This window comes from Hakea prostrata, chromosome 2 (genome assembly GCF_041222555.1).
Source record: "Hakea prostrata isolate BN-2017 chromosome 2, UWA_Hpros_2, whole genome shotgun sequence".
NCBI classification, from domain to species: domain Eukaryota; kingdom Viridiplantae; phylum Streptophyta; class Magnoliopsida; order Proteales; family Proteaceae; genus Hakea; species Hakea prostrata.
The window spans coordinates 8,062,251-8,088,723 of NC_142601.1; the positions used below are offsets into that span (position 1 = coordinate 8,062,251).

A 26,473-nucleotide genomic window follows, 5' to 3' on the forward strand; every position below is an offset into this window, starting at 1 on the left:
ACCGATTTGGGGAAAGATTCCATGGTGTAGATCTCATATGCGAACCATGCTTTGTTGGAGTCAGATTCGCACCAAGGTCAATCTCATGGGGCCCACTCTAACTGAAAACTTTCTTTCCGTGTATGCATTCTTTTACGTGAGACCAGGTCCTGGGAATCTTTCAATTGCGAATGTGGAAAACAAAATTGTCGCTGGAGTCGAACGGAGTACTTATACTTCCGTTTGTTTATGGAGAATCGACTCCAAATTTTCACCTTTTAACCTGATAATAGGGGTGTCAATTTTCAATCCAAAACCGTTAAAATCGGACCGGACCGGCCTGTTATAGCCCGAACCGGCTCAAACGGATCCTTAATGGGCCTTAATTGGACTGAGGACCCTCAGCCCGAATTGTTTCGGGCTAGCTCGGCCCAGCCCGTGTGCGGCCCCATCAGCCCGTTAATCTTTTATATATATAAATTAAAATATTAAATGTAATTAAATTTTTTTTATTGTTTAAATGTAATTAATGATCCTTGAATTTTGGGGTTTGAGACGTTGAGATTCGAGTTTGAGTAGTAGAGAGTTGAGTGTTAACACACGTTTAACAGTTTAAGTTTTAAGTTTTAAGTTTTTAATTTTTAAATTTCACTTAGTTTTATTATTTTAAAATTTAAAATTCTTAATTGATAACTCTTAAATCTTAAATCTTAAATCTTAATCTTAATCGTTAACTTTTTAATTTTCAAGTTTCATTTAGTTTTATTATTTTAAAATTTAAAAGTCTTAATTGATAACTCTTAACTCTTACAAATTAAATTTCATTGGGTGAAAATTGTGAGGTTGGTCTACACATGATAGAAGATTTAAATTCTTTATTTTTTGAGGGTGGAGGGTGGTTTGGATCAAGCTAATGCCATCACTTATCCTTGGATCTACTTGGAGTCTTCATCCTCTATCTTTTGTAGTTTTGTGTGTGAGAAATTAGAATTTGGAGTTGAGGAAAAAATAAAAATAAATTTCAATATTGATTTTTAATTTAGTCCAAACCGTTAGCCAAACTGAATCCAAACCATTAGGCCAAACCGTTAGTCAACCCGAACCCAAACTACACTAAACCGAAACCGCACCGAAACCGTTATCTTTTAAATGGGCTGGTTTGGGTTGGGGGTTTTTCAGCCCGAAACCACTCCAAACCGCACCGTTGACACCCCTACCTGATAAGCTAAGAGGTGTCTTGTTTGTTTAGTGAGAACATGAGTTGGGAAAGTTGAAAAACAAGAAGATTCCATATATTCTCCACCCAGCCTACCCTTCCATCCATTCACCCACACTCATATGAGTGTCGGATCCTCACTGCCCTACGAGTATACTTCTATTTGTTTATGGATGTTGTGGATAGAATTTGTATCGAACCGGTTTCACCTTCGGTTCAGTCTTTGACCCCGGTCGGGTTCAACGTTCGGTTGGTTTCGGATATCACGGTTGGTTTCGGATATCACGGTCGGGTTCGGATGTCGCGGTCGGGTCCGGACATCCGATCGGCTCACTATAGCGTGACAAGGAAGGAACCTTACGATTCCAAAGATAAGCACGATCCCCAGTAATTCGGGATACGTTATTGAGTTATAAATGGTTACTTGCTACTCGAGGAGTGGGAGATTGTGTTAAACATGAAAACTGCTTCCATCCCCGATAAAATGGGCAAAACCCTACAATCTGACGGCCATCAATAAAGATCACGAACGCATCCAACGATCGAGAATCAAAGGTAAAACCTATATAAACAAGTAGCCTACGCATAAACGAGGTATCTGAATCATTTATCTTACTATCATATTCATTTTTTGTTGTGCAACTCGCCAGAGCTTTGTGATCAGTTCCATTACTGACTTAGCCTTCGGAGGTGGCCTCCCGACCCCGAGGTCGAGCCACATCTAACCTTGTTTTGCAGGTTCATCCTCAGGGATCTAAGAGCTGAGCAGATTTTGGACGCATCAATGGAAAATCAACATTACCTTACCGATATACTTCCCTTTGTTTGATGAGAATCAACACTAAATTTTTACCTTGTAACATAAAAAGTGTCTTGTTTGTTTAGTGAGAACATGAGTTGTGAAAGTTGAAAAACAAGAAGATTCCATATCCTCTCCACCTAGCCTACCCTTCCATCCATTCACCCACATGAGTGTAGGATCTTCACTACCCTGCAAGTATACTTCTTTTTGCAATGCTTTATCTATTCCATCTTTTAATCCAATCAGTAGTGCTTGAACAATGTTTTCCTTCTCTAGTCCTCCTGCGCTTAGATACTTTAGCTTCCAATCAAAAAAAATTCCCACACTCCATCCCGAGCTGTCTAGGTCTACATTATGTACCCCTGCACAAAACAACATAGGGCCATATGTTAAGTTAGTAAAGAGTATACTTCTGTTTGTTTATGGAAAATCAGCATTGCCCTACCAATATACTTCCCTTTGTTTTAGGAGAATCAACACTAAATTTTTACCTTCTAACCTAAGAAGTCAAGAAGTGCCTTGTTTGTTTAGTAAGAACATGAGTTGGGAAAATTGAAAAACAAGAGGATTCTAGATCCTCTCCACCCGACTTACCCCTCCACTCATCCAACCAAATGAGATGATTTCCACTAAATCAAGTGACACACATTAGTTGGTAAAATAAAGCATCTCATAGTATGAGGTCAAGAATTAGATGTCCCTCGAGGACAAGGCAAAACCTTGCCTTAAATTTATATTTTCTATAAAAGCTACATCTGAGGATGTAGTTAAGATGCCCAAAAATGCCCTTGACATGTTAGAATTACTAAAATACCATTTACCTTATTTCGTATTTTCAAAGTTGAATATAGTCTTATAGGGTGGGTAAAGGAATTCCCCTTCCCCATCTTTTACCTTATATTCATTTATAGCTCTCCATGTTAGCATTTGAAGAGCATATGTGAGTGAAATCCATATTGATATGAAGTTTAGAAGAAAAATTAAGCCCAACCTTTACCATTTGAAAGGAAGGACATGCTGAAATTATTAAGATCTAAAAATAGGTTGCAAGATCTAGATCGATCAAATGATACACATTAGGGTTTTTCATTGGTTTTTCTTTGATTCATTACGATTTGGTTCCATAAAGAGGATTTGTCCTCTTGGGAATATATTTGACTCCTTTTTTTTGAAAGAAATCTCCCAATGAGTGCCCAATGAACCACAAGATTAAGCCATGTGTATGATTCCAATCAAAGGGGACTCATTTAATTACCCTAGTCTCTGGATTAGAATATTACACATAGTTAAACCCTAGAACTCAATGGGCACTCATCGAAAAAGTCTCCAAATTTCTTAGGAATTGGAAGTGAAAAACCCTAAAGACTCCTAGTAGTAGGCTAAAACCCTTGTGTCAATGCCTAGGGTTCACGAGAAAATGAGTTGTTCAATTCGAAACTTAGTTGGAGTTGTTTTGGATTGTCTAGAGGTTGTTAGGTCATGGAAATTTGAATGCCTAATTTTGGTTATGGAAGAAAGGAAGAAGATAGAAGATCAACTCCTTCAGCCACCTCCATGAAGGTGAAATGGTAAAATGAAAAGTTCACTTAGTTTATGAAGGGGATTGGATTAGGTTTGGGGTATATAATAATGTTATATTTGATTTTAAGCAATGTTCTCGTATCGAAACATTGTGGATGCAAAAATCATTCACCGGGAGACTCACCCACCACGACCCGGGTGTGCCCGCCGAACATCGGATTAGTCAGGGTAGAGCCAAATAATATCTAAATCTAATCCTTAATCAGATGATTAATCAGGGAAAACCCGGATTAGTCAGGGCAAAGCCAAATAATATCTAAATCTAGTCCTTAATTAGATGATTAATTAGGGAAAACCCAATGCACAAGTTGTTTTGGACACCGGATTAGTCAGGGCAAAGCCTTGGAAACCGGGGTTGGCAACAAAAATAAAAATAAAAAATTGTTATTGCCTCTCAACCATTAACAACCAAGTAACAGTGTCAATCGTGAAGTACCTTCTTGTAAGGCTTGCAAGTTGCAAAGTGCATGGCATCACTAGTTTCAATGTAAAGTCCAGGGGAGGGGGTTGCATGTAAAAAGAACTCAATTTATAATATAACTGCTATACCTAAGTTGAGGACAAACCAAACCCATCATATCATACTATCATATTATTATATAAAGCATGTACTCCTCTTTCACGGCAAATCTTTTTTTTTTATCATTATTTTTCTTTGGAATACATTTAGTTTTCTATGGTTTATGATTTCTTTTTTTTTTCTTTAATAATTTTTTATTATATATTTTTGACATTTTAGTTACCAATTAATTACTTTTAAAAAATATAAAAAGAAAACATTTTCCTAAATCCTATTCTTTCGTCAATGATTTTTTTTCTTCTTCTTTTAGAATCTTTGAGAAGAAATAACAGAATAGGGAGAAGTTAATCAAAAGAATTAGAAGAAACAGAATAATTAGGGAAAAAATTGTATTTTTAACAAATAATCTTGTACAAAAAAAAGGTAAAATATTATTATTTTTGATAAAATAAAAATACGATAAATTTGGTACTTTCTTGTTAAAGTAATGAAGTACTGTACAATTTGTATTTCTTGAAAAGATAATAAAATAAAATAGGGAAGGAGGTAGAACGTGTGAATATATTAACTGAACCACTCTAAATTTCTATATTTTTACCATTATATCTATTGACTAAATCTGAATTGTCCGATAAAATTCCTACTTTTTCTCCTATTATTTATAGGTTAATTAAGATAACCTTCTATCACCGATTATCTTAATTAATTAAAAAAAAAAAAGACGATTATCTTAATTGGTTATGGTGATATTGAGATAAATTTAATTAACCCATAAATAATGGGAGGAAAAATAGGAATGTTATTGGACGATTCAGATTTAATTTAACAAATCTGATGGTGAATATTCAAAGTCATTCAGCTAACCTATTCACACGTCCATTCAGCTATACTTTAACCAATAAAATATTGATGAAAATGTAAATTGTGGTAAGCCTTTTAAGAAATGCACTAAAAAAATATTGTGTAGAATTTTTCATTAAGGTATCACAAAAATCACAAATGAACAATAGAACTCAAAAAAGAATTAAGTTACCAAATATTGTATCTTTCATATTTTTTCTCTAAGGATTCCATACAAATTGAATCACATATCTTCAAAACTCCAACAACCCTAGCTCCTTCTTATGGGTTTTGTCCCAAAGCAACGTTAGTGAGGCCAACAGGTACACTTGGATGTTTTTAGTCTCTACCTCTTCGTTCTTCACTCCAATAATAAATTATAACTCTTGCTTTGTTGGAGATAGTGAGATTCTGCAACTATTAGCTTTTCTTGGGCACATTTATTTAATATTTATGTCTTTTTAACACCTCTATTGGTCTCCATTATATTTAATAAAAAAAAAAAAAGTATCCATTATTAAAGCTTGAGCTTCTCCTTTGACTTGACCCAAATGGAAGGGTTTGCTTTTTGGTTTAGGGTACTATACAAAGTTTGATTTAGTTATAGTTTGGGTTTAAACTGAATTAAATTTAGAATTTTTAGGGTTTCAGCTTTTCATATCTTTTAAATAAATTTAGTTATGATTAAATCTCAAAGCTTCCGTTAGAAGATCTCAAAGGGTCATGGCATGTTTTGAATATAATCCTTGAATGTTGTTTTTTATACATATAATTCAAAACTTTAGAACCCAAAATATAGGATTGATTAGTTGGTCGAATGAGAAGAAAATCATTAGGTGTAAGTTTCAAAAGTTGTTAAAGCATTGATCAAAGAACTCCTTATCTAAATGCTTGGGTGAATGATTGGAGAAATTTGTTCTAAGGAATTTGGGTGTGATTTGTACCTACCCAAATCCGCTTGAAGTCCGAAACAACTTGTGCATTGGGTTTTCTCTGATTAATCATCTATTAAGGACTAGATTTAGATATTATTTGGCTTTGCCTTGACTAATCCGGTGTTCGACCCGGGTCGCACACTTGGCTGTGGTGGGTGAGTCTCCCAGCGGGGATTTTATGCATCTACAAGGTTTCAATACCGGAAACTTGCTTAAACGGACTAAGCTGCTTACCACTTGGACCAACCCCCGTTGTGTAAATTATCTTTTAAGATGTGCATTTTCACTTTTGATTTGATTGGAATTATGTGCCTATGTACAAATTTGATAAGACATTGGTTTGTGAATGGTGAACATGATTTTTTTCCTCTTACCTTATAAAGAATAAAACATCATCATTACCTATATCTTTAAAATAGTCTCATTTCTAAGAATGAACTTTTGTAAAAGCTTGTGCTTTACACAAGCTAATGACTGCAATAAGCACGTTTAAAGTATAAAGCTGCAAATATCAAGGTCGTGTTTTTAGCCTTCTTGAAGGTTTCTTTTAGATCAGTCGTTCTCATGTTTTTCTCCAAAAACATTATTTAGCAATCTTGTGCTATTAGATAAAATGCTCAAAACTTTTTACACCCCAAAAATTTAAGAAAACCAATTTGGTGTTGAGCTAAGCTATGAGACTTATTTTCACATGATTTGATACAATTTTGCATGAAAGATGTTTATAGTTTTACTTGTATTTATTCTCAAAAAACCATAATTTTTTTTGCAGGTGACAAAAGAACACCATTTCATTGAATCATGACGAGCAACATCGTGTGTTGATGATACTTTTCTAAGCCATTGTGAAGCTTATCATCCACAAACAAGAAAAGCTCAAACATACAAAATAATAATGTAAACGGGGGAGCAAGAGAACAGGGCGAAGAGGGGCCAATGGGGACCCGTAGGAATAAAAGAAGAGATTCATGAGAGAATAAATAGAAATGAAAATATGAGAGAATATATAAGGAGAAATTCATGAATCCTGAGTTAGTTTTTAAGTTAGTTTTTAATTAGAATTTAACTTTTTATTCCTTAAAACTAGGGATTTAATGATAACCATTAGATAAAGCTTATGAATAACATTTGTACCCATCATCTTTATCTTAAATTTTTATTTTTAATTTTTGGAGGGCCCCAAAGGGTGGTATTTCACAATTAAAGATAGAGAAATAAGGGAAAAAAAACAAGAATATTTACAATTCCAAAAAATTCAGGGGGCCATGGCCCCCTCCTGTCCCAACGTGGCTCGGCCACTAATTCAGGGGAAGAATTTACACTACGAAACGACTTCTCATTATTGAAGCATAAACTAATTGTCTTACCATGTATAAATTTTTATTTCATCATTCTCAAATTTCTTTTCTCTTTTTGGTGACTTTGCAATGCTTGCATTTTATTGTTTAAATGGCATACTTGATAAAATTAGTATTTTAATATTTTTAACTTTTCTTTCACCTAATATTGTATTGTTTTCTTTAACGTTCTTAGGGGTTACTTTGTCATTAACCTATTTTCAGCTTCTTTCATTTTTGGGTTAAACTATTTTATTTGACATTGTTAACATACAAATGAGAAGAAGAAAAAAAAGCATTATGAAATATTCTAAGATAAAGTAAAAAAATTTAGATAAAAAATAAGAGAACTATCCAGAAGTTGCAATATATAAAACATTAGATGACTTTTTCAGTGAAAAACATTATTTAGTAGATAGAGGTAGAGAAATTAATAATTAATATATCATGTAATAGTTCTTCTCTTGTAATAGTGTGCTCACTTGTAATCTCTCATTTATATAATAAATAAAACTTGTTTATGGTAAGTCCTCCTCTTCTATCTTCTTAATTTTTTTTTACGTGATGGCCTGTTTTGAGCGACTGGTGGCATGCGTGAATTTTTACAAGAAATTTACGAGAAAGTATTTACAGGAAGAGTAAGGAAATGGTAGAGGCACGACTATAAGCATATTATTCCAAATCCTTCCTCTATGAAATTAAGGTAAAAAAAAAAGAAAAACAAGTCATTTGATTTCACATCCTTACCTTGCTTGGGTTCTTGAAAAGATTTAAAAAACTTAAAAACATAGAAGAGGAGGAGTTATTATAAACAAGCTTTCTTATTACATAAAGAAAATATTACAAGTGAACACAGTATTACAAGATAAGAGAACCATCCTTGGAAAGACTTCAAAAAGCTTAAGATTTTAAGGAGGGAGTAAGGTTCACATCACGCCATCAGGCACACAAAAAACTAGCACATGTGGGTGTGGTTTTTACTTGCGCGATTGGTGGCGTGCGTGAATTTAGGGAGGTGTGCGTGGAATATGTAAACTATTTTATTTGACATTGTTAACATACAAATGAGGAATTTTTTTTTTACATTGTTAACATACAAATGAGAAGTAAAAAAGCATTATGAAATATTCTAAGATAAAGTAAAAAATTTTAGATAAAAAATAAGAGAACTATCTAGAAGTTGCAATATCTAAAACATTAGATTATTTTTTCAGTGAAAAAACATTATTTAATAGATTGAGGTAGATAAATTAATAATTAATGTATCATATTAGATAATTAAAAAAAAAAACTTTGTTTATGATATATTCAAACATCAATATAATAAAAAAAATTAATGTCTCGTCACACATGCATTTGCACATGCAATTTTACTAGTCTAATAAAATCTTTCACTCTCATTTTTTTTTTTTGGGTCAATAAATCTTTCACTCTCATAAATAAGGCCAAAATGAGGAACTCACTCTTCTCTGGTTAGGAAAAGAAATTGAAGCTAGATTAACAAACATGAAACATCCCCTACCCAAAAAGAAAAAAAAAAAAAATAAAAAATAAAAAATTCATTACATCCAAATACTATATGTTTGAAAATATATATTATTCCTGAGTTTGCTAGAATTTATTATTATTTTTTTTAGTTGCCAACCCCGGTTTCCAAGGCTTTGCCTTGACTAATCCGGTGTTCGACCCGGGTTGCACACCTGGCTGTGGTGGGTGAGTCTTCCAACGAAGATTTTTTGCATTCACAAAGTTTCGATACCAGAACCTTGCTTAAGCGAACCAAGCTGCTTACCACTTGGACCTACCCCCGTTGGTTAGTTTGCTAGAATATTTACCCCCTTCTTACTATAGTTTGCCTTAACCAAATCTAGCCCCATATCTTCTATTATCTCCTCTAAAGGTAAGAAATCTGTCTTAATGCATATTTATCTCCAACATAGCTCTTTTTTCTTAGTCTCACACTTTCAAACTTATGGCCAAAAAAAAAAACTTATGGCCAAAAATGGTCCTTTACAAACGGTTTTTGGTATCCAAGAGCAGAGAACAAGAGGAAGCAGATGGGAAAATCTGACAGAGATATGAGGAGCTTGTAGTCAGGCTTCCCCAACACAAGGTTGTTCAGCTATCCCAGTATGTCAATACCAAGGCTTTTGGTTCAGCTCTAAACTCTGTGTTGGAACAAATGGCAGTCCAATATCACTTCAAGCCACAACCAAATGACAGTCTTATTGCTAGCCCCCCCTAGTGTGTCTCAACTTGGCTACAATCACTAGCCATTGCTGTTGTGAATTGCAAATCTTATCATCCTTCAGCACAACAGCACCCTTTGGTCACATTCAACTCTCATGATCTCGTGCCAATTCAACAGCAATATTTTTCCCAACCTCGAAATCCTTCCATCGCCTAAGACTGTTTGGAACACACATGCCTTACATTGCATTGCCACAGCATGAAGCTTTAGGCTTTAGGATTGTTTACATTTGCAGAACACCAAAGATTCTCTAGTTTCATGGTGGCATTTTGTTAACCAGGTAAGGTACAATAATTTTTTGGAGCCTACGAAAACCGACTACATGTTTTACATTTCCCTGGTTGTTTTCATATGGACCCTCTAGGGTTTATCAAAATCATACCAGAATTTTTGCATAATTATAAATGCACTTCCTGCGGTTTCAAAATTGTTAAGAAAAAGCATAACCTGGGAACTGACTGTGAACACTAGTACTACAATTATTAAGTCTTTATGACTATCATGCCCTAATCCTTTCCCTTACAAAGCACCCAAAAAAATCAAAGTTGAAGTCTTCTTCCCATTTGTGACCTGGTGTAAAGTGAAAAAGGCTTTGATACCTGGTGACAAATCAATGAAACCTGCAACTCAAGCTGACAAATTTAAAAGAGAGTTTGAGTGATAACTGCCATTTGGGATCAGTGAGATGAAGTGAAGCCTCAGCCCCCTGCAAGCTCTACTTATCTGCAAAAAGCGTCATTGTATAGGAAATTCGCATGGTCGTCAGAAAATGCATCCCGTATGAGTTCTTATCCTATTTGTCTGTGATTTTCTATTTGGAGAAAGAAAGAAGGGGGGGGGGGGGGTAGAGAGAGAGAGAGAGACAGAGACAGAGAGAGGCTATTCTGCAATTATCAAATTTTGAGATGACACTTATCTTAGTATATGTCTAATTGCAATACATAAGTCAGCATATATAAATAGAGTTAATTCATGTATATAACTGAAATTTAATCAAGCTGGTTAAACACAAATACACGGAAAAAAGGAAAAGAAATTGAATAAAGTCCAGGTACTAGGAAATAGAATAGCCACTACCATGCATTCACCGACTGAAAATTGAGCTGGGGCCAACCCTGCTTTTACCAGTGGTCCTTTCTTCCTCGGTTCCAACTCCCAAAAGCATTTGGGTAACTAAAATTATGCTGTGCCAGAGAAAGACGCTAACCATCTCCCAAATCCATGTACTCGGTTCCAACAATTTCTCAGTAAGAGTTTCGCCATGTTTGGGCATTGCATCCACTCCAACTCTGTTTAACCTGCATATATTGAGCATGTATGTCCATAAATATGTGATATGATACTTCTGGGAAACCCAGATTGCCAAAAAATGGTACAGACTACAGGGGACACATTATATAATTCCATTTGGCTGGCTGTATATCAATGTGCAATGGTCATGCATACACTCAATTTTAACGGAGCTTATTTCACAGGTTCCATGTCAATTATGACATGTAAATGACCTTGCGTGCCAGATACAAGCCAGGAATCTTATTAGACTAAGCCAAAGTTAAACGAGTGTCAATGTCAACTTAGAAAGAACAGACGAATTACCCAACCCAATAAAAGAAAAAGAGAGAGAGAGGGAGAGATTATCTAGAAATTGATAATACAGAAAAGTTATCGACATCATATCCTTGATAACAACAGAGCTAAATTGCAACTGCTGATTCCAAGCACCTATGGCCTGATGGACCAGTGAGGTATTTAGTGAACTATCATCAGATTCATCGGTTGTAACTCCTCGGCAAGATCAACTCTTTGATTCACTAAGTACAAGCACAAAAGGAACAAATTTATTTTGTAAGAATAACCTGCAACTTTAACATCATTAGTGAAATAATTTGTGCGAGGTATGATTTTAAGTTGTCCCCTCTTCATTACAACCCAAAGCCACCCACCCTCCAGAAAAGAAAAAAAAAATCCTTGGGAGGGGCCGAAGCCTGGGAGTTCCCCCTTTACCCAGGGGGAGGTTGTGGGCATACAGTCCTACTAATCCAGGCAATGAAGGTGTCAACTGTCAAATAGTTTCCAATAATTTGATTAACAAATGAAACGAAGGTCTGCAGTTTCTATCCCCAATTTTTGGACCCACAGCGTGTGAGTCTTGGATCCAAGCCCACGGAGTACCGCATTGGCACCTAGTTTGGAATCATATATATTAGCTAAACAACAAATGAATATGAATATAACAGAAGAAGGGAAGTATTATATTTAAGAGAAAGAAAGAGGGGATAATTACTGATGCCCCCTATAGTATAAGCTTATTTACATATAGAACCATGCAATTTTTGAAATTACTGTAGCGCCACTTGATTCAAAAGGTGTTAAGAGATTGGTAGTTCTCACTTTGGTTTTAAGAGATCGGTGAAGAAGAACTCTCTTCAATCATCTTCAATGTCACAAAAGCTGATAGGCGTCAAGTTTGGCTCCTCTCCTTGGAGGGAATCTCCAATGAGTGTCCAATGAGGTATAGGACTTAACCATGTGTAATATTCTAATCCAAGGGCACTCATTGGATTTACCCTAGCCCTTGGATTAGAATATTACAGGTGGCTGAATCCGATAACTCATTGGGCACTCTATGGGAAGAACTCCTCCAAGGAGAGGATCCAAACTTATAGGCCTCATGCGGAACCAGCAACCCCTTCTTGTGCTGCAGTATGCTGCTTGCAACTCTGAGGTGTTTTTATCTTATTCCACCTCAGATTATTTTCTTTCCCAGCATCCTTTTCTTCCGTTTCCACCTTCTCATCCCTTTCCAAAGGACTGCTAGAGAAATTGAAGAATTGCCAGATGCTGTAGGGCACTTAGAGAGGCTTGAGGAATAAAACACCTCAAGTTGTAATAGTCTAGGGAGCTTACCAACTTCAATGGGTAGAATGAAGAGGTCCTTCACTTTTTGCCTACAAAGATCTCTTAGTTTAAATTTACCACAGAATTTTTCAAAGCTCTCAAACTTCTAGGTGTTAACAATGCAAGCAGAGAACCTAGAGGAAATAAATAGCCTTGAAGGAACAGGATCCCTGGAAGAATTGACAGTTGACAGTATCCACCAATTAACAGAGTTGAGGGTTCTTTCAATCAAATCAATCCTGAATAGATTGAGAATTGTAAACATCAGAAACTGGGGAAACCTGAAGGATACTAACAGTCTTGAAGGAAGAATCTCTTTGGCAGTGCATGGGTCGTCACAAATTAACATAGTTGCCGGATTTTTTAAGCCTGAAGAGAGTAAGAGTTTTAGACATCAGCAGCAATGGGAACTTAATGGAAACTCATGGTCCTAAACCTTCCATCATATCTGTCATCCTGCTCTAGCCTTCCCCACAACAGTATGGCCACCATTTTTCTTTAGGAATGAGTTCGGGGATTCCTCCCAGGAAGAACAACTAGTCTTCCCATTTGGCAGTTTTTTAAACCCTTCACTTCTTTTCTTTGGAAACTGAAGAAGACGGAGGGATGTAATATATATAGTCTTTTAAACTTGAAGGTTATTTAGTAATTCACCTTAGTAATAAGAATGAAGTGTATTTTGTAATTATGGGGTTTTCCCCTATTGGTAACAGTAGTCCTATAATTTAACCTAATGGATAAATAAGTACTACCCTACCTCAAGGTTATTTTGAACTATGCCAGTATTTGCTGTTGGTCCCAAGCCTGGGTAAAGGAGGAGGGTTGGTGTGTCAAGTCAGCAACCAACATGGGGGGGGGGGGGGGGACTATCAAACCCTTTTACATGGATTCAACATTATATGATAGATGTTATTAGGGTGTTCCCCGACAAGAGAAGCGTCATACTACACTATGGCCCGAGTGTAATGATAAATGGGCGAGGGTTATTATCTAGGACGCCCTCCTTAAGCGGTGCGGCGCGGCGCATCAGCGCTCAGATGCGGTGATAAGTAGGCAAGGGTCTTGCACTGTGGAGTGCACGTAAAGAAGCTAGTCCACAATCGTAGGATTAGATTGACATCTTGGAACATAAGATCTTTAACAGGTAAGAACTTAGAATTAATTGATGTTATGAGGAAAAGAAGGACTAGTACAGGTTGCATTCAAGAGACTAGATGGACGGGTAAAAAAAGTTAAAAGAGTTAGATGACTTTTAACTTCTTTTAACTTTGGTATACTGGAGACAAAAGTAATAAAAGTGGAGTAGGTATACTAGTGAATAAAAATTTAAAGAACGATGTGGTGGTTATTAAAGATTAGGTGATAAGATGACTACCATAAAGCTTGTATTGGTGCAAGAGATTGTTAATATAATTACTGCATATGCAGCTCAAGTAGGAGTAGATGAAAGTCTATTTTGGGAAAATATGGATGGATTAGTGCAAGGAATTTGTCAAGGAGGAAAGATTATTATAGGAGTAATCTAAATGGACATTTTGGAAAAGATAAAAGAAGCTATGAAAATGAACATGGAGGTTATGGTTTTGGAGAAAGGAATGAGGAAGAGATCTCAATTTTAGATTTTGTTGTTGCTTTTGATCTGCCAACCCCATTTAGTTGGGACAAGGCTTATTGTTGTTGTTGCTGCTTTTGATCTATCTACCGTAAGTAATTTAAAAAGAGAGAGGAGTATCTAATGATGAAGACATCAATGAACAGTTCCGAGTTTACCGGCGACGCCGACGTAGAGATCATCCCACGACAGCATCTATGTGGATGGATGATGAGTTCGGAGGGTATCGGATGGTTCGATGAGAAACACTGCTCATAAGCAGTTTGTCATGTTATTTTCCTTAGTTTTAGTGGGTTGGGTAGTAGTTCACTATTGAAATATTTTAATTTCATGTTTGAGTCTTTATGGGCTGGGCCTAGAGTCTATTTTGGCCCAATTTTGAATTATTTTGAGTTTGGGTTATATATACAACTTAAGTTGGGGTTATTTTGGGAATTAAACATGTAGGCTTGTGAGGGATCAACTTTTTTATTTAAAACTCGTATGAAATTCGTTTTTGGCAATGAATGAATAAAGGAAATAATTAGAAAAGAAGCTCACGCTGTTCTCTCTCTCTCTCCCCTAGTAGAACCAACACTTCTCCCTCTCTCCAAGTAATCTCTCTCTCCTCCTTTCACCCTTGTTTCCCATTAGAAAAATTCCCCTTGCTCTCCTCTACAAAGATCTACTCTTTTTTTTCTCAAAAAAGTCTTAGTTTCTTTCCTGGAAATCTTCTTCTTCTTCCCCAAACCCCACGATTGTTCTAATTTTCTCGCAGAAAAAAATCTTTGTTTTTTTTTCTCTCCCTCTCTCTTAGCACCTACTCTCTTTCCTAGGATACTCCATTACTTCAAAATATTTGTTTCTCCTTTCTTAGGATTCACCACCACTTCAAAATATTTTTTCTTTCTCTTATTTCTGTTCCTAGATGCTTTCTAACCCCTGTTTTGCAGCCAGGATCAGCAGGTAACATTATCTCTCCCAAAATATTTCTCATTTATTCTTTGGCAGTAGTTTTGTTTAAAACAAAAACTTCCCAAGACTCCATTTACATTGTTAACTGTTGAATTCCTTGTTAGAAATCTGATATTGATTAGGACAGCTCTATTTTTCTTTAAGTTTCTTAATATCCTTGCATTCAATTTAGTGTTATGGTGCCAAGATCCCCATCCCCTTGTTTCCCTGTTGTGCTTACCAGTAAGACTTATTGTGTTTATTTCTCTACTTTAGCTGTCTTACATGCATGATTAATTAGATTTCAAGTGATGCAAATTCCTTTCTTTACTATTTATAAAGAATAGGTGTTTAATTCTAAGAGTCTAGTAGCCCACTTTGTAGGTCCCCTAGTTTCTAGGGTTTCTCCTACATCATATAGTTACTTTCAAAAGTGGACATCATAAAAGCCAAATAGATTTCTACCAACTAGAAGGTATGATAGATTGTTGTACCAAGATTGTAAAGTGATACCAAGAAAAGCTTAACCACACAACATAGGCTAGTGGTATTGGATGTGTGTCTAACTCCACAAACTCATAAAAGGTCTGAGGTTAACTATCATAAGATAAAATGGTGGAACTTAAAAGGAGATTGCTTAAAATCTTTCAATAATGAAGTAGTCAAACAAGGAAAGTGGGAATTTGAGGGGAGACACTAATACAATGTGGAATGAGATACTTCGTGTATCAGGAAGGTGACCAAATAAGCCATAGATGAATCAAAAGGAAAGCTTCATTCTTCTCAAGACCTGGTGACAAGATGGTGAGGTTTAAGCAACCATTAATAATACAAACGCTAGTTTTAATACATAGCAAAGGATTAAGACATAGAGGATCTACAAAGGTATAAGTTAGCTAGAAATGAAGCTAAGAAAATTGTAGAAAAAGCAAGGGAGAAGTATGGATATTTATATAATAAACTGGGCACAAATTAAGGAGAAAAATCTATTTATGCGGTAGCTAAAATAAAGGACAAGAAGAATAGAGATCTAGATCATGTTAGACGTATTAAAAGTGAAGATGGTAAAGTACTGGTGCATGATGACAACATTAAGAAGAGATTGAAAATCTATTTCTCTAGTTTACTAAATGAACATACTTTAGGTATCTATGATTTAGACGATCATACCATTCGCCATGACACCAATTTTCAGACATACATAGGGGAAGTTTCGGTGTCTAAAGTAAAAGAAGACTATAAGGAGGATGAAAGTAGGCAAGGCGCAAGTCATGATAAAATACCAAGCATGACTTTGAAAGAGCTTAGGAACCTATCTTAGCGGCTAACCACGTTGTTTGATAAGATTATGAGCACAAGGAAAATGCTAGATAAATGGAGGAGAAACATTGTGGTCCCAATTTACAAAAATAAAGGAGACATTCAAAGCTATAATAACTATAGAGGCATCAAACTGATAAGTCATACTACAAAATTATGGGAGAGAATAATTTAAACCTGTTTTAGATAAGTAACCATAATTGTGGAGAACTAATTTGACTTTACAACAGGAAGATATGCAATGGAAGCTATTTACCTTATTCAGCGATTTATGGAAAGGTATAGAGAGTGCAGAAAAGATCTTCATACGGTATTTATTAATCTAGAAAAAACTTATGATAGAGTCCTTAAGACATTAATTTGGCAAGTACTAGAGAAAAGAAATGTTGCAAGTAAATATGTGGACATAGTTAAAGATATGTATGATGGTTTAGGACTTCAGGGACAACTATAAGAAGAGGGTTTTTTTTTTTTTTTTTTGGGGGGGGGGGGGGAAGGTGTGAATTCCCAATTATAGTTGGGCTACACCAAGGATCAGCTTTAAGCCCATATTTGTTTGTGCTTATAATGGATGAATTAATCAAAGGCATTCAAGATGAGGTCCTTGGTGTATGCTTTCTGCTGATGAAATTATGTTGATAGAGGAGACTCAAGTACGGATTAATACCAATTTAGAATCATAGAGAGCAACTTTGGAATTAAAGGATTTTATACTAAGTAAAATGAAGACGGAATATCTAGTCTGTAACTTTGGTCATGATTGAGCGGATGATGAGGTGGTGAAACTCGAGAAGGAGATTCCTCAAAGAGCAATTATTTAGGTACCCTCGCTCAATCATGAATAAAAAAGGTGACATGGAGGATAATATTTCCCAAAGAATTAAAATAGGGTGGATGAAGAGGTACGTCCAGGGTCATTTGTGATCAACGTATGCCACTAAAGCTCAAAGAAAAATTCTATTAGACTATCGTACGACCAGCTATGGTCTATGGTGCAAAGTGCGGGTTGTAAAGAAGCATCATATAGATTAACTCAATGTAACAAAAATGAGGATGCTAAGATAGATGAGTGGAAAAACTAGGAAGGATAAAATAAGGAATGATAATCTTAGAGCTAGTCTGGGAGTAGCTCCGATAAGTGATATCTGATAAGCTACAAGAAAGTCGTTTGAGGTGGCATGGCCATGTTCAACAGAGAGATGTAAATGCCTTTATTCAGAGAAGTGACTTAATACAGATTAAAGGAGTTAAAAGAGCAGACCTAAAATAACCTTAAGAGAAGTGGTGAGAAAGAATACACATAACTTAGGCCTTGTATTTAATATGACCACAAACAAAGCTGATTGGAAGGCAAAACTCCATGCAGTCAACCCCATTTAGTTGGCACAAGGCTTCTTCTTGTTGTATATTTCAAGATTATTTTGAGGTTTTTAACCAAGCTGATTGGAAGGCAAAACTCCATGCAGTCAACCCCATTTAGTTGGCACAAGGCTTCTTCTTGTTGTATATCTCAAGATTATTTGAGGTTTTTGAAAAATGGAGTTGACAACATAGATCCTTGCCCTATAACTCAACTATCTTAGGGGGAAAAAAGGTGCCAAACCTTTATGGAAAGGTCATTTGGGGTGCCTAATCTTTGAAGATGGTTATTTGAGGTACCCAATATTTTTAGTCAGTCCTAACCTAAAATGATGTAAATTTCATAATTTATCCCTCACAAGCACGTTTCCTCTCCAATCGCTGCTGCCATTACCGTCATCTCCACCGATACTCCACGCTGCCCTCCCCTGCCCACCACACCACAATGATCCTCATGCTATGCCTTAATGATGAATCTGGACATGGATAGAAGCTAAGGAATACATGAGGCAAATGTAGTCAGTGGCAGGAGCAGCAGGGTTAGGGAGGTAAATTGAGATGGGGTTGAAACTTGAGAAGGATAAATTTGGGATTTTATATCATTTTAGCATAGGATAACTAAAAAGGCACCTCGAATACCCATTTTCAAACTGCGAACAAAAAAGGACATCTCCATAAAGGATGGGCCCCTGAGGTGTATTAACCCCCCCCCCCCCCAAAAAAAAAAAAAAAAAAAGAAAGAAAATGGGAAGTAAGACAAAACATGGACAAAGAAAAAAATTCCCTGCTAGGAATTTGAGAATAAAGCCACTTGCAACTTTACCCAACAATAAATAAACTATTCCACAGACTGACCTAGTCAGGTTGTGATGCTTGGAGCACCACATAGAACACCTCAGCTGTGGATTCTCATAGTCAAATTAGGCAACTCCTATCAGGACACAACCATACGTCAACCCCAACAACATTGATCCAAACATAAACCAGATCATGGTTTCATACTCTATTGGTTCTCACCCATTAGACAGTAAAGCAGCCAAGAGTTGCACCATACTAAAGAGAAGGGATATTTTAATTCAAATACTTCATATGAATTAACAAGCAATTTGTTCTACAAGTGATTGGTATATTCACGTATATTTGCATATAACTAAATTACTTCTACCTCCTACACATGTTATGTATGGTTTAGTGGTGATTAAACTTCTCTGATATGTATTCACAGCAGGACATAGTCATATTTTATATAGTAACCTAAGCACTAGAGTCCAGGCCAACGCCAACATGGGTTGGAGATGGGTGCAGTACCTATCCAGAACACAGTAACATAGATAAAGAGATCCAAAAGCATCAATATGACTTCAAGCAACCTATAAACAGACCTACCTAGATAATAACTTAGATGGAGATAACTAATATTGTTCAACGAACTCTCACACACCAATTGATTATTTCGAAAAACTATAAATATGGAACTTCTCACTGAGAAAAAATGAAAATTTACTCAATTAAATTCAGATACACTGTCTTATCAACCCAAGGAATTAAGAAACCATTTTAATGGCAAGAGATTATCATTTCTTATTTTGTCTTTTGATGGAAAACAGAAATAAATTATCTTAACTGCATAGTCATTATAGTTGGATCAACTCAAAATAGATCAGCTTTCATTGGCAAATTCAATGATGAACCTTTCTGTCATTCGAGAAGCAAGCTAATTCTACAGAATTTGCATCTATCCAATTTAATCACCTAAATGTTGCCAACTACATTCCAGTGGTTGTGCAGTGCCCAAGTTGTAGCCAATCCAATTAGCTATTGTTGGTGCAAGAAATATGATCTTAGCTCCATAGTTCGCTCTTGATCTAGCCCTTGTTCCTGAGACCAAAACAAGGTGAAAGTGGGCCGCTTCTAAGGACAGGAAGCCACCTCCGACGATCGAGTTAGTCCAGACCAATAAATCAGAGACTCCATTGAGGAGCTAAAAGCCCCAAGAGATGATGAAGATCATGCTCTTAAGGGTTGAAAAGTAAAAGAATGAAGGCTGGAATGTGTAGAGCTTACCCGTTCATGCTTGATGAGGGATTATATAAGTGAGCCATACCTAAAAGGATAGCATGCTTCATAGCCCTTGGATGTTGATTTGATGACATGGAAGGTGGAGATGGCTTCTTGAAGTGGCTTGCTCAACAAGCTAAGTTGTGTGACTTGCTAGAGACTTTATTGGAGAGTTGAGATGTCAACATCAGATTTGTCCTTGATGTGACACATGCCCATAGTTGAGGGGACAAGAAGATGGATGCAATCTCCAAGGCAAGCTTGGGCAACATGAAGAGCTTCCTATGTCAACAAGAGCATTTAATGCCTCTTGGAACCTTCAATGCTAGGCTGAGGACTTTGTCAGTCCATTTAATGCTGAGAGGACAGCTGGGGACAGAGATATGCTGAGTATCATTTTGTCCTATTCTCTGCCGAGAAGTCATAAGAAGCTGGCAGAAGAGGCAAGTCTGAGAAGTGGCGACGATCCTCTTGGCCCCGAGACAGTGGCGCCGCATAACTCGGTCCGGTTCCGACGAACCATAATCTTTGACCATAACATTAGCCCCTAGCCATGACAACGTATGAAGAATATCCACTAAAGACTTTTCAGGAACTTGTTTGAGAGACAAGAAAGGTTTTCAGCGAAGTGCAAACACTTGGTGTCAAAGATTATGGTTTAGGTCAAGAAGGAAACCGGACAGGGGAATATATCCGCGAGGGCCGAAACACCAAGGTCTAAAATCTGGGGCCAAAGAGATCGTCGGCTGTGGACTTGGGCTCTGAAGAGCTCTTTGAAACCCATAAGGTTTGCATAACGCAGCAACACAAACTCTTGTCTTTCTACCAGAAACCCTTATGTGTAGGCTTGTAAGAGCTTAGCAAAGAGCACCCTGGAAAACATGATGGAAGGCCAAAGCTTTCCCGCCATTTATGAGCTAAGACATCTCGCAGTGGGAGGGTACACCGTGCATGGTGATATCCATGTGTGACTAGAAGACATGATTCAGCCCCCTTCACAATCCACCTCCTCATTGACTTAGGCAAACATGCTACTTGGCAGCATCACATGTGTTATGGTCAAAGATTATGGTTTAGGTCAAGGAACCGCTTAAATGGGCCGACAAAGTCCTCAAGCACCGGATTTGCCACTTCTCGGACTTGCACAGGACTTCTCGACAGAGAATAGGACAAAAGGCATTAAATGGCTCTTGCATTGAGGCCAAGAGGCATTAAATGCTCTTGTTGACAAAGGAAGCTCTTCATGTTGTCCAAGCTTGTCTTGGAGATTGCATCCATCTTCTTGTCCCCTCAACTATGGGCATGTGTCACATCAAGGACAAATCTGATGTTGACATCTCAACTCTCCAATAAAGTCTCTAACAAGTCACACAACTTAGCTTGTTGAGCAAGCCACTTCAAGAAGCCATCTCCACCTTCCATGTCATCAAATCAACATTCAAGGGCTATGAAGCATGCTATCCTTTTAGGTATGGCTCACTTATATAATCCCTCATCAAGCATGAACGGGTAGGGTAAGCTCTACACATTTCAGCCTTCATTCTTTTGCTTTCCAACCCTTAAGAGCATGATCTTCATCATCTCTTGGGGCTTTTAGCTCCTCAATGGAGTCTCTGATTTATTGGCCTAAACTAACTCGATCGTCGGAGGTGGCTTCCCGTCCTCAAAGGCGGCCCACTTTCACCTTGTTTTGGTCTCAGGAGCAAGGGCTGGAACTATGGAGCTAAGATCATATTTCTTGCACCCACAGATATATAGTTCTATTAAATTATACTAAATGCAATAGAGTAACAAAGATGCAACCAACCACTTCATCATTATAACTTAATTAGAAATAATGAATGAAAACCGAAGAACCTGAAGTTGTTTATTGTTCAATCTGATGCGGGCTTTTGTGCTAACTTCTTCCGAGCAGCTCTAGCATTGTCATACTCAAATTTCATAACATTTGGTATGTGGGACGAGTCCTTGACATAGAACATTCTGCCAAAAGCGCTCTCTTCAATTGCTGGGAAATAAAGGATCAGCACATTATTGACAACCCAGTACCATAGCGCACCGAGAACAATTCCAAGGGTCGCACCGGCGAACACCTGTGCAACAGTGTGGTAGCCCAGATATACCCTAGAATACATAGTAAGGATGGCTGTAACCCAAGGAACGAAAGCTACAATGACCTTCTGTCTCTTTGTTTGAAATCCAATTCCTCTGTATGTGAGAAAAGTAAAGTATACAGCAAAGAAGAACATGTACTGAGAATGACTGGAAGGCCAACCATGTGAATCACACGTCTCGAGCATAACACACGTCTCTGGCCGCGCCTGTTGCACGGATGTCTTAACAAATTCATTCAGAAACTGAGATATGAGGAGACCAAGGGCGAAGAACATGCCCTGAAGCTCTCGACGAAACATAAAGTGAGAAATGAAGCCACCCATGCTAATGAAGACAGGAATCAGAGAAACCCATGCCAGGAAATGCCCCAATTGGTCTCCCTTTCGATAGCGAACGTGAGTAAGTGTAACGGCTTTGAGTGGGTGTGTAGTCATCGTGTTGCAGCTGTGAACATACGGGAAATCGAATCGTCTTCTGAGCCTCTCTGAGCAAGCAATCGCAGCAACGTAGTTGGTCGATTTCTTCTAGCAAACAAGGTTTGATCTTGGAGATAAATTCGACACCACAAGCAGATCGATGAAGGAGCAAGTGCGTATCCTCGGATTCCAATGAAAATTACAACGATTTGAGGCTTAAATCCGTCGGTAATCAAGTTATACTAGAGTTCAGGCGAGTAACAGACGTTCAATCTACAAATACAGCAGGTGAAGACGAACTGATGAATTCGTTGAGAATCAAATGAAAGGAGAACTGACAAGCTCCAGAAACCAGATCTGATAAGAGCAGAAGCGGTTAAAATAGATCCAGGGCCAAACTCTGACGTCTAACAACGGGCGACGCTGAAAAATGGGAAGAGACTTGGAAGGGGCATCCCGAACTTGTAAGAAACGGTTTTTGGAAGGGGATACTGATGGAACTTTGATGTTGGTAAAGGGTACTTGATGGAAAGAGGATTACGGAAAGTTCAATCATCAATGAAGAAGCCAGAAGGTAGTAAGGTACCTGCCACCTGGTGTTGTAAAATCCCTTTGGACATTTTCTTCAGATACCCCCATTTTTTTTTTCTTTTTCTTTTTCTTTTTTGGTTTTTTCTTCAGATACTCTCTAGTTGTTCTTATGGCTCATATCCTTAAGAATACACTCTTATATCCCATTTCAGCATCAGAACAATTTAAAATCCCTAGTTCTTTTCAGCAGTGGATACCCCCCCTTGTTCCCACCCCACCTTGCACACCCCTTAAGAATACACTCTTATATCCCATTTCAGCATCAGGACAATTTAAAATCCCTAGTTCTTTTCAGCAGTGGATACCCCATGTACCCATAGAAGGTATATCTGAGGTATCTTCTCATAGAATCTACTAGAATCTCTCAGCCACTTTTGGTTAGTTAACAATCTTTTGCTTTCTTGCTTTAAAGTTAGTAAGGTGGAAAGGATAGCTACTATCACAAGTGGAAATGATAGCTGCTATCACAAGCAGAGAGGAAAATTTTCATAAAGACAATGTTGATAGCCCCACCTTCCCACATCATGTCTAACTTGCTTCTACCAAAAGAAGTGGATAGTAGATTAACCAAACTCATAAGAGAATTATGGTTGAAGAATGATAAATATCAAGTGGGAGAAATGATGCCAACCCAAGAAATTAGGGGGTAGGCTTTAGGGGCTTACATTTTTTTATACAATCCCATCCTAACAAAACAAAGCTAGCATATTATCACGATCTTAATACTCGACTAAGCCAACGGTGCCAGCACTTAGCACACACTTGCACTAAGTCAAGCCTAAAACCCAACTAAAGCAAGTAAGAGAGAACTTAAAGAGCATTGAAGAGAACCTTGAGAGAATTTGTATTGATCATTTATTGGATGGTTTGTACAAATGGCTCCCTCCCTTATTTGTAGGTGAGGTAGAATACAATGAATGATTAAGATTATGTACAAATGTCCCACATCTAACGGTTGAGAAGCTTCTAGTGTATCTAGATATTTCTAGGAGTCTTCTAGATACAAGATATTTTCTAAGACTAGGATTTCTCTATAATCATCTCCCTTTCTAGATTGTGGGTTAAGTGTAGCTTGTGAAATCCCGCAAAACCCTAATTCGAAAATTCACATTGTGGGTTTGAAAACCAGGAGTGTGGGAAGAAGGCAACTATGGCCATCCGAATTGAAACCATTTGATTAGACTCTAAACCAATGGAAGTAGATGGAGATGATGCTACGTCATGAGCTCTGTCAGATTTCGAAAGAAGAACTAACTCAAAAGTTGACGAACTTGATAAATGGATCAAGAGTACAATAATGACACAAATGGAAGGTCTCAAAAAACAAGATAAGACCCTTCTATAACTTAGAAAATGACCCAATAAGAAGCTAGGGCTTTCAGAGTACCAAAAATCTCATTTTTATCAAAGTCCAAGGATTGGTCGATTGCCTTGGTCTCCCCATGCAACCAAGCCTGTCTCGGGGCAAAATTGGCACTTTTGGAAAATTAGGTTTTTGAAGCCCTATTTAATTATTTTTCGTTCTAAAACGTGTCATTATATTCTAATGCCATCAAAGACACTCTAGAGAACCCTCTCTAAGGTGAAGGAAGGTTTCAAAGCATCCATCAAAGTTTTCCGTCCGGCAATTCTTCTTCTACAAGGTTAGCATTTACTCTATTCTCTCTAGTTCTTCTTTCTCTATTGTTTTTACCTACTGTAGAGACTTAGAATAAGGTCTATATCTACTGTAATGACCTATTCTTCTATTATCTTAGTTTTATAGTGAATGGAGATTCACTCTAGCTCTTCCATGAACTTCACGGTATGATTTCGATAAAGACCTAGCATGAATCTATGTGATTTTTATTCTCTTTGATTAGTCTGATTTCTAATCCATATTAGATCATATTCTATGATGTTTTCAGACCTTATTCTACCATTCTCTTTACCCTAGTCTATCCGTGAATCTGCAGGTTGATTTCAGATGAAACCTAGTATAGGACTCGTTAGGTTTTCATTCCTTTGGCCATGATTAATGCCGAAACCATACTAGATAATGTCTTACCATGATTTCATAATTTTCTAGTTAATTTCGGAGTGGTTTGGAATTCAGACGATGAGTTTTTTATCGATTTTAGGAATTGTTGTTTGTACACATCAGCCTTGTTCGATTGGCTTGACAGCCTCAAGTGACCAAGACAAGCGACCAACCATGCTGGTGACAGCAAAATGCCTAGTTTTGCCCTCTTTTCATCTTCAAACCTCTAGGGTTTTTTCATAACAATGAATCATCATATTGTTAAGACTTTTTTGGCAACTTTGAATTCATCTTTTGGTCTACTCTTCAAAGGTTTCAAATCGACAACAAGGTGAGGCGTTCACTTACATATAACCTTAGTTACATTCTTAGTTGTAGTAGGACTTGAATGTATGTTCTATATTGTTGTTTTAGGACTTAAACATGATTGTTATGCCTCTGTAATTTAAGAATATTGCTAGTAATGACGTTATCCATATTTGCTAAATATGTGGTTGTTTGGACTTGGAATAATGTGATTGGAATCATATTGTAATGTGAATGTTATGTTGTGATTGTGAATTGGGGAATACCATTAGGGTTTTATGTTTGGGACATCAGTGGAGGTGGTATGCGACACAATCCTATGATGCCCCTTGGTGCTTTTCACAATCATTGGATGTCATGACTAGGAAGTCTAGAAGTGTTTGGTTAGAAACCCTGTCATATCATCACCCTAACAGCGGGGTATTGATGCCAAGTGACCCGTGGCAGCGGTATTTGGTTGGTGGGCGCCCAAGGATGCGAGAAGCATGAGGGGACACACAACATTGTTGTGGGGAACATTCATTGGTAGGGTTGCATATAATAAGCTTAGGCTCATGGGTGCCCAAGAATGAGATAAACATGAGGGGACACGAGAGCTTCCCGCCCATTATATGTGGATGACCAATAGGGTTAAGAGTCAGTGTAGTCTAAGAAGGAGACGTTGACTCTATATAGGAAAGGATACTAAACCAAGATGGCGAGAAGCATGAGGAGAGATATCTAGACCAAGTATGATGTGACTAAATAGATGACTTGCATTGGGTTAGGCTTATCCTTGGCACGCGTCATTTCTCATGCCAATGGTGGAGTGAGAGAGAGGTGGCCTAAACCCCAACCATGGTGATAGTCTGAGAATGATGCTTTGACCCCTAGCCCGTGATCCCAAAAGAGGTAATCCGTCCGTGAGGGATCAGAGTGACAGGGACCTTCCCAAAGGAGGTTGGTGTTCTATCTTAATGTGTCCACCATTAGAGACTAGCATCTATTGGAGTTAGTTGCATCCTTGCATATTGTCTCATATCATATTGGATCATGTTATGTTCTTAAATTGAATTGTAATTGTTATTTGTATGTGAACTACTCGTTGAGTATTTTTGAGTTCACCCTTCGGGGACAATGTTTGCTTTAGACTTTGCTGCAGATGTTGATGATGTCGAGACTCAGGAATACGAGACCCCGACGAGTGATCCATACGGTATACAAAGTGTTGGCAATCACGAATATCACGTTGAAGAATGTTCGTGTGTCGACTGGTGTACCAGGATTAGTCCGACTCTAGAGCTGGTCTACCCCGTACTAGATACAGAGATTTTTTAATATAGATATTACCTTTTCGGTAAGAAAACCTACTATTTGTAGTACTTAGAACAATTTTGATATTTCT

The 26,473-nt window shown here is 37.3% G+C and overlaps 1 protein-coding gene across 1 annotated transcript; it reads right to left on the reverse strand.

The window, feature by feature from the left end:
- Positions 1-10,343: 10,343 nt before the first annotated feature.
- LPPGAMMA (Phosphatidic acid phosphatase (PAP2) family protein) lies at positions 10,344-22,756 on the reverse strand. The gene is made up of 2 exons (XM_089144141.1): positions 21,499-22,756; positions 10,344-10,759 (listed from the first exon to the last, which is right to left on the reverse strand). The coding sequence occupies exon 1, from the start codon at positions 22,188-22,190 to the stop codon at positions 21,516-21,518; it is 675 nt and encodes a 224-aa protein (XP_089000267.1). The 5' UTR covers positions 22,191-22,756; the 3' UTR covers positions 10,344-10,759; positions 21,499-21,515.
- Positions 22,757-26,473: the final 3,717 nt, after the last annotated feature.